This window comes from Arachis ipaensis, chromosome B01 (assembly GCF_000816755.2).
Source record: "Arachis ipaensis cultivar K30076 chromosome B01, Araip1.1, whole genome shotgun sequence".
Classification (NCBI taxonomy): Eukaryota; Viridiplantae; Streptophyta; class Magnoliopsida; order Fabales; family Fabaceae; genus Arachis; species Arachis ipaensis.
This window is the reverse complement of record NC_029785.2, coordinates 119014567-119024575: the sequence shown is the minus strand read 5'-3', so window position 1 is coordinate 119024575 and position 10009 is coordinate 119014567. Positions and strand designations below refer to the sequence as shown.

Genomic DNA, 10009 nt, shown 5'->3' with positions numbered 1-10009 from the left:
CCATTTCCTTTAACACAATCCTGATATGTCTCTATAGCACTGTTCATGCACTAATTAACCAGGCTTTCACACTTAAATTAGATATAGGGACAAATTCATATGTACTAAGTGCACAAAATTAGAAACCTGAACCTAATACCATCCGTGTTGGAGAGTGTCTCCATGACAAAGCTATTATACCTTCTGGGAAGGAAGAGAGTTGGAGAGTGAACTAAGCTGGCTGCTTTGAATGATTTCCATTAACTAAACCACAGTCTTCAAATGTGCCATGCTGCATAACTGTAACTCAAAGACTTATCATATGCAAAATATTTTTATAATTTAGTCAAGCACACTGAAAATAATAATATAAAATAAATAATTCTTTTCTCTCCAAATATGCAAGGCATATTTAGTCAAGCAGAACAAGAATAATTAGCAATTTACCACATCATTAAAGCTCATAAAACCACACAAGCAACATTGTCAAAATACAATTTTGTATAATTGATTTTAGGTATAATTAATTCTAACATAATTGGTTTTTATGTCTGCTACTTCCTCTCAATGTAATTCTAACAAAGTAAAATTTTCACTTCGATCCAAATTGATTCTAGAGACAAGAATTTGATTCTAGTTGAGAAAAATCAAACATAGATTAAAAAGGAGGTTCCAATTTCTAAACAAGTAAGTATAGCCAATCAGATAAAAGGAAGTTCTAACTTTTGCAATCCATTATCCATATATGCATCCAAAGATGATATCACCCGAGGAAGTTGCTCTAAAATCTGCAATTTGAAAAGCAAAACAACCAGCATTACACACACTAGAAACTTGTTTTTGCAGTCATCCAATACCCTGCATCAGGTAAAAATGTGCGCCTGCTCTGTATTCTTCATAGTAGAAACCTTTGCCATAAGGTTCTTGGGAAGCTTAGTGAGTTTGGCCTACAAGTGATCGAATCATAGTAATAACAAGTTAACTACAATAATTAAAAAAGAAAACTCAAGTAATAACAACATAAATTAGAGATGTAAGATTCTACTTGAAAGGGTACCAAAAATTTTTAATCAATCCCACTTGAAAGACACAAGATTCTGCAAAACCACTATTTTTCAATGTGTATATTTATAAACCAATTTTCAGAAACTGGTTTCACATTTTAATGCGAAAGAAACCAAATTTACTCACAAAAATTAATTTTTCATGAATTGAAATTTAAAAGACGAAATTGAATAATAGGTAAAATCTGAGAAAGCAAACACAAAGTACTAAAAAAATGACTAAAAGGAATACTCCTATTATTACTAATTAAAAAGGCCCCAAAGTTTGATTTAGTGGCTTTATTAGTTCACTGAGAAATTTTCTTCACTCTTGCACACTAAGAGCCTGGCTGTTCTCAATAAACAGGTAGGTAAATGAGCATTGGAATTTGGAATCGGTAGCAGCAAGTCTTATGAATGAATCTGAGATTTGATATTATAATTTTTAATTATAGTTGATAAGAAGAAAGATGGTTAAAAGTGCCAAAGAAAGCATAAAGGAGAAAGCCAGCAAATCAGAAATCTATGGGAATCTGCAGGCTGTGTTTATAGAAATGGATAACACTCAAGATATAAGCATAAGCCTTCAAACCTTGTCCCAATTGAAGAATAGCTAAGTTCATATTATTCATCTTGAATTGTGATTTTTCACAGAATCATTCAGTGGCGAAAGAACTAGCTGAATTAAATAAATCATAAACTCAACCAGATTTATGAACTTGAAATAAATAAATCAAATTAGACATAATAAATAAATTAATAACAGTGACAAGCATACGCAAACCTAGAATCACTCTTATTCCTTTTTGTTGGATTAAGAGTCAAATCAATCAACAGCACTAAGTAGCAAAATGTGCCTACTCATACAAAGGTTTTGGTCATTTTGTTACTTTGCCAGAACCAATGGCAGCAACAATAACTGGAAATCTCACAAACCAGTTGCGGCTATCGTCGGTAAAAATCTCGCAGCAGAAACAAAAAATGGTAATAATAACAAGGTGGTCTACAAGACTTGCAAGCAAAAAGCTGAAAACATCGACATACAATCCACTTTGGTTACATATAATGCACACAAACAATCATATATGCAACAGGCTTAGTTGGACCAAATAAATAAAAAATAGAAGTATATATTGCCAATATCTGACCTGCGATAGTGTCGCGCTGTTTCGATCAGGAGTGACACTGATTAGCACCTGACATGTTAAGTAAGTGAATAAGTGTGAGTATCAAAATTTTTTAAGGTGGAGTTAATGTCAAAAATAAAAACCAGACAAATTGATTTCACAATTTATATATTACATGCAAACTTTTTATTTTACTTATTATTTATTGTTAACTTTTTATTTCTTTTTTTTTTTGTAATTTGCATAATTCTACTCTCTATTATCCTAAAGTCAAATTTAAAAACTATATTTGGATCTACTAAGAGTAAGAAACCAAATTTAGAAACAAAAATTGATTCAAGGAAAAATCTGATAATGCAGGAAACAAGTGCTGCTAAATTGTCAGAAAGCAAGCTGCGTGAGAACTTGAACAATCACTGTGCATATAATAAGGAAAAATTCCTTATTTTCTTTTCTTGTGGAAAATTGTTAGTAGCATTGCATATAATATAGGTCATTAGAATTGATATAATCCTTTGAAAAATCACTAAGAAAAATCACTGTAAAGACACTATTCTATTCTTTATCAGAAGGTTAAACCATGTAGCTTCATTAACAAATAATCTAACAATACTCATTAATCTTTTAAACCACGCAGCTTCATCAATTCATAAAACCCCCAAATTAAAACCCATATTTCACAGATTAAAACCCCCAAATTAAAACCCCTAAAATCGGAACCCTAAACCTCTGAAATTTCAGAACCAAATAGAAATCAATACATACATAATCAACACGGAGATGATGATGATGAGAAGCACGGAGATGACGATGGTGAGGACGGCGCAGTGACGATTTATGCAGAACGGCTAAGAAGAGCGATGGTCTGTGCAGTGGTGACAATGGCAAAGGTGATGAGCGACAATGGTGAACGGTGAGTGGCGACTGGCGGTGAGTGGTTACTGGGTGGCGACGATCAACAGCGACGGTAAGAATGGCGAAGGTGAGGGTTGTGCGCGACAGGGTTGGCGAAGGTGAGGGCGGCACAGCAACGAGGAGGAGGGCGAAGAGGAGCGACGGTGAGTGGTGAGTGAGAGGGTTTCTGTAGCGAGAGTGTTTCTTCGCATTGGTGAGCTTCGGAGGGTTTCTTCGATGCTAAGCTTTGGAGGGTTCTGAAAGGGGATCGAGATGAAGGCTAAGTTTGAGTTTTGGATTTGGAGGGACAAAAATTTCACTAAGTGTGTGAGTTTTGCTTTCGAAAACTGAGGAAAAAAATTTATTAAGTGTCAAATTTTTTGCTTTAGATACATTAGGCATCACTTATGAAGTGCACCCAAAACTTAATAAATAGGCTACTCTCTAAAAGCACTCCCTTAGATACAAAAAGTGGACCCATAAATATTAACATACGGCTACGCTTTTCAAGTGATTTCTATAATACCTAAGGCTACACTTTTTAAATGATGCCAAAATTGTGTTTCCTTTTCTCTTATAAAAAGGCATCACTGAAAAAAGCGTTACGCTTTTTAAATGTAAATTAAAAAAAGTGTGGCTGAATGGGTATTTTTCTTGTAGTACGGGCATACAATAGGATCAACTTTGGGAGCTCAAAGCTTGTGGAGAACTTCATCAAGGCTTGGTGAATTTATTTGGAGATGTTGAAGCTTATTGGAAGTCCAAGCATTGGTGGCAGTTTCAAGATGAGTTCAAGCACAAGCCACCATGACAAGGAGCTCACCAAATGTCCAACTTAAGGACTTTAACTAAAAGTGCTAGGTGGGAGACAACCCACCATGATATGATCGTCCCTTTTTATTATTAGTGTTATTTTATTTTTATCAGTATTCATTCATAAAATTATGCATAATCACCTGCATTCTGCATAAAGAAAAAAGAGAGCATTCGACGTGCAAGCATCTATGACGCGTACGCGTCATGTGTGAATGCGCAACACCTTTGAATTGAATAGAGAGTTGCGATGGAGATGGGCGGGAGGGATGCATGGCGCACAAGCCACCCCACGCATACGCGTGCCTCACGCGTACGCGTCCCCTGCAAATTTTTCAACTCATGCGTAAGCGTCAGCGATGCGTACGCGTGGGCATGAAAATCGGCATCAATAGCGAATTGAACAGAGAGTTGGGTTGCCACTGTGCTGGAGTCGCGCAAGTAGTCACGCATACGCGTGACCGACGCTCGCGCGTCAGTGTTCATTTTTGGTCACCCACGCGTACGCGTGGGCGACGCTTACGCGTCGCATGGCTAGTTCAATTTTCACGCGTGCGCGTGATGCATGCGCGCGCGTCGCGTCCTGTTTTTCATTTCTAACTTCTTTCTTCTCTCCTTTCTCCTTCTTTCCTCCTCCTTTCTTGCTTTCTTCTTCTTCTTCGCTTCTTTAACTTCTCATCCATATTCTCTTTCAATTTCTCTTACTCAATTTATTTGCATACTTTCATTCATCGCATTTTAATGTTGTGCATATTTTTATTTTCTTTTCTAAGTCTATTATTTTACCATTGGTGTTAAATGCTCTTATTCAACTGTTAAATATCTCTTGCATTATTCTCATGCTTCATGACTTGTTTTATCCTGATTGGGTAATATTATTTAAGTCAATGCTAATTTTATATGATACTTATATTCCCTTGCATTGATATGAACTTTTATTGTCTTTCATGACCTACTCTCTCTTCCCCTTTGTTGCAATTTTTACACTATTGATATGCCATTTGCTTCTACTATTTTCTCACTTACATGTTGTAGCTACCATGTACTTGAGACTCTAGTTATTTGGCATTAACCCACCCATATTTTATTTGTTTTCTATCTTTCTTCCTAGGTTACTTTTCTTCCTTTTTCTCTTCTTTCAGGATGGCCATCAAGAAGGGAAACGAAAAACTTTTACATGGGGCGACAAACAAGTTTCTACGCATATTCTTTGGAGAAAAAGCATCAGTTGGAACCACCCGTCCACTTGCACATCTTAGCATGCACCGAGGACGGTGCAATCTTTAAGTATGGGGAGGTCGATACCAACTTCCGTGGGTTAGTTATTTCCTATTTCAACACCAATGTTTAATTTTCCTTGTTAAATTAGTTGTTACATTTGCATGTTTGATTGCATGTTTGTTGATTTTGTGCATGTTCTTCTACCACTACCTGGTTGGAGTGATAAATTCTTTTTCAAGACCCTTTTTATAGCATTTCACTAATTTAAATTAAAACTTTTTTGTTAAACTTGTTTGAATTGAATGACTGTGACGAGCTTCAAACTCGCGAGTGCTGGGCGTTAGTGACAGACGCAAAAGGAGGGTGAATCCTATTCCAGCATGATCGAGAACCGACAGATGAATAGCCGTGCCGTGACAGGGTGCGTGAGCATATTATTCACTGAGAGGAGGGGATGTAGCCACTGACAACGGTGATGCCCTTGCATAAAGCCAGCCATGGAAAGGAGTAAGACCGATTGGATGAAGATAGTAGGAAAGCAGAGGTTCAGAGGAACGAAAAGCATCTCCATTCGCTTATCTGAAATTCCTACCAATGATTTACATAAGTATCTCTATCCCTATTTTATTATTCATTATTCGAAAACACCATTATCACTTTATATCTGCCTAACTGAGATTTACAAGGTGACCATAGCTTGCTTCATACCAACAATCTCCGTGGGATTCGACCCTTACTCACGTAAGGTATTACTTGGACGACCCAGTGCACTTGCTGGTTAGTTGTATCGAAGTTGTGACAATTATGAATTAAGATCAAAGCACCAAGCTTTGGAGCCATTACCAGGGATTGTTCGAGCCTGGACATCACAATTTCGTGCACCAAGTTTTTGGCGCCGTTGCCGGGGATTGTTTGAGTTTGGACAACTGACGGCTCATCTTGTTACTCAGATTAGGTAATTTTCTTTTTGTTTTCTTTTCAAAAAATTTTTCAACAATATTTTCAAAAATCTCTCATCTGTTTTCGAAAAAAAAAATAATAAAAAAAAATAAAAAAATATAAAAATGTTTTCAAAAAATTTTGATTCAAGATTTTTAAGAATGAATTCTAGTGTTTCATGAAGCATGTGAAGCCTGGCTGGCTGTAAAGCCATGTCTAAATTCATTTGGACTGAGGCTTGCAATTTGTTATCAAGAGCAAATTAGTTGTTGCTCATCCACCCGCTGCTGATCCATGATCACCTGCTGAAGCTTGGCTGGCCATTGGCCATGTCTAGTGTTTTGGACTGGAGCTTTCATTGAAAGCTTGGCTGGCTAGTGAGCCATGTCTAATTCCTGGACTGAAGCTTTAGACTAAGAATGCAAGATTCCTGGAATTCATATTAAAAATTTTGGATTCCTTATTTTTCTTTTTCATATTATTTTCGAAAAAAAAAATCCAAAAAAATTAGAAAATCATAAAAATAAAAAATATTTTGTGTTTCTTGTTTGAGTCTTGAGTCATATCATAAGTTTGGTGTCACTTGCATATGCATCTAGCATTTTTCGAAAATATCATGCATTCATAGTGTTCTTCATGATCTTCAAGTTGTTCTTGGTAAATCTTCTTGTTTGATCTTGATGTTTTCATGTTTTGTGTCTTTTCATGTTTATCATATGCATTCTTGAATTCTTAGTGTCTAAGCATTAAAGAATTCTAAGTTTGGTGTCTTGCATGTTTTCTTTTCATTAAAAATTTTTCAAAATTGTGTCTTGATGTTCATCATGACATTCATAGTGTTCTTGGTGTTCATCTTGACATTCATAGCATTCTTGCATGCATTCATTGTTTTGATCTAAAAATTTCATGCATTGCATAATTTTCATGTTTTTCATAAAAAATTCAAAAATCAAAAAAAATTTCTTTCCCTTTTTCTCTCATCAAATTCGAAAATTTGGATTGACTTTTTCAAAAAATTTTAAAATCAAATTGTTTCTCATGAGTCAAATCAAATTTTCAATTTGAAAATCTTATCTTTTTCAAAATCTTTTTCAAAAATCAAATCTTTTTCAAAATTCTTAGTTATTTTCGAAAATTCCAAAAACTTTTTTTAAAAAATCTTTTTCTTATTTTTATATAAAATTTTCGAAAATAACATAATCAATTAATGTTTTGATTCAAAAATTTGAAGTTTGTTACTTACTTGTTAAGAAAGATTCAAACTTTAAGTTCTAGAATCATATCTTATGATTTCTTGTGAATCAAGTCATTAATTGTGATTTTAAAAATCAAATCTTTTTCAAAAACTAATTTCTATCATATCTTTTCAAAAATATCTTCTAATATTATCTTTTTCAAAATTTGATTTCAAAATATCTTTTCTAACTTCCTAACTTCCTATCTTTTCAAACTTTGTTTCAACTAACTAACTAACTTTTTGTTTGTTTCTTAACTTTTTCAAAACCACCTAACTAACTCTCTCTCTCTCATTTTCGAAAATATCTCTCCCCTTTTTCAAAATTTCTTTTTAATTTATTAATTATTTTAATTTTTAAAACTTAATTTTCGAAAATTACTAACAATTTTTCAAAAACCATTTTCCAAAATCACTAACTGCTTTTCAAAAATAATTTTCGAAAATTCCCTCCTTCTCTCTCATCCTATTCTATTTATTCATTCATATCCTAAGATCTCATCTCACATCTCTTCCATTCGTACAGTTGTGTTTCTTCCTTTACATCACATCCTTTATCTCCCCCTTTTCTTCTACTCACATAAGTGAACCTCTATACTGTGATAAAGAGAATCTCTATTATTATTATTTTTCTGTGCCTTCTTCTTTGTTATATGAGCAGGAGCAAGGATAAGAACATTCTTGTGGAAGCAGATCCAGAACCTGAAAGGACTCTGAAGAGAAAATTAAGAGAAGCTAAAATACAACAATCCAGAGATAACCTTTCAGAAATTTTTGAACATGAAGAGGATATGGCAGCCGAAAATAATAATAATGTAAGGAAGATGCTTGGTGACTTTACTGCACCTAATTCCAATTTACATGGAAGAAGCATCTCCATTCCTGCCATTGGAGCAAACAACTTTGAGCTGAAACCTCAATTAGTTTCTCTAATGCAGCAGAACTGCAAGTTTCATGGACTTCCATCTGAAGATCCTTTTCAGTTCTTAACTGAATTCTTGCAGATATGTGATAATGTTAAGACTAATGGAGTAGATCCTGAAGCCTACAGGCTCATGCTTTTCCCTTTTGCTATAAGAGACAGAGCTAGATTATACTCCCTATGATTGCAATCTATAGTTTGTTCCATTCTATATGTCCATTATTTAGTGTATTTGTAGCATACATATGATTGAAGCCATCATTTGTTATTAGCTCATTTATCCCAAATAGCCCACCATTTTCATTTACCTTTGTTTTCCATTTTGAGCCTTCTTAACCCCCATTTATTCTGTATTTTACCACATCACTAGCCTTAAACGAAAAAATAATTAATTATCCCATTTGAATCTTTGGTTAGCTTAAGATAAAGATTGTGTGTCAACTAAGTGTGGGGAATTGTGGGAACTTGGGTTAATGAGAATGTGTTGTGTTTTATTGATAAAAATATTGGGAATTTAGGTGCTTACTCATGTAAAAATTGAAAAACCATATGCACTGAGTTCAATAAAAGATCAATGCATAAGTGGTGGAATTAAAAATTAATACATGAGTATGTGATGCAAAAGTGAGATTTTGGGTAGCTAGGCATGATTTCAGAATTATATAGAGTATGTGTGTGTGTTAGGTGAGAATTTAGGTTAGTCAAAGATTCAAAGTATAACTCACTTGGCCAAACATGTATCCTCACCCTTACCTTAGCCCCATTACAACCTTAAAAAGCCCTCATGATGTTTGATTTGTACATTACATATTTGTTGATTGGTTAGATGAAGAACAAAGTTTTAGAAAGCATGACTAGAGGAAATGATGAGTCCATATTTGATGATATATTTTGACTTAATTTGGATGGATTCTAGCACATGAACTCACACTTAAGCACCAAAATAGCATACTTTTGTGTTTTGCCACTAAGTTGAACCTAAATGTGAAAACATGCACTTTTGTGCTTGAAATGAGCAATTTAATTCCACTTTTATTCCATTTGATGCCATGACATGTTTTCTGAGTGAATTCAGGCCTTCGAGACAAGAATGGATAGCCAAAAGTGGAAGAAAGCATGTAAAAGGGAGAAAACATGAAGAAAACAAGGAAAAGCACACACAGCGAAGTGTGCGTGCGCACGGAAAGAATTTCCATGTGTGCGTGCGGACGAACACCTGTGCGTACGCACAGGTCAATGTTTAGCCAAGTGTACGGACGCACACACCTGTGCGTCCACACAGGTCCCTGCACGTGATTTTATTAATGAAACACGTGTTGTGCGTTTTCTGAGGCCTTTTGGCCCATTTTGGAAGGCTTGGATGATGATTTTAGAGTGCTATATAAGGGAAATTCAACACATATGAAGGGAAGCTTTTCATTAGAGTAGAAGGCCACATTTTTACATTTTCTTAGCATAGTTAATTAGGAGTAGGAGTAGTGTAGAGTAGAGAGCTCTCCTAGGGTTTATGTAATTTTCATGTAGCATTTTATAGCAAGCTTAATTTTGGATTTTGATCATCTTTAATTGTAAGTACTCTTTAATTCCTCTTTAATTACATTGTCTTTATTTTCATTTCCCTTGGTTCAAGCACTTTGTTTATAATTGCAATTTTGAGTTCTTGAAATTTTGATTGATGAATTTAATGTTTCATGCTTTCTTTATGTTTGTTTGGATGTTTATTCTTGGTATTGTTGATAGTTAGTTATAGTTTGTTATTTTTACTTGCAACTTTCCATGTTTTACTTTTATGCACACAAGGTGTTTGTGAAAATGCCAACTTTAGAATTTGAGTAGA

The 10009-nt window shown here is 34.6% G+C and overlaps 1 protein-coding gene across 1 annotated transcript; it reads right to left on the bottom strand.

Annotated features, from left to right (window-relative positions):
• LOC110266544 lies at positions 238 to 4005 on the bottom strand. Its single transcript, XM_021111413.1, has 5 exons — positions 4000 to 4005; positions 2915 to 3283; positions 861 to 926; positions 703 to 767; positions 238 to 271 (listed from the first exon to the last, which is right to left on the bottom strand). Exons 1-5 carry the CDS (start codon positions 4003 to 4005, stop codon positions 244 to 246), a joined length of 534 nt encoding a protein of 177 aa, XP_020967072.1. The 3' UTR covers positions 238 to 243.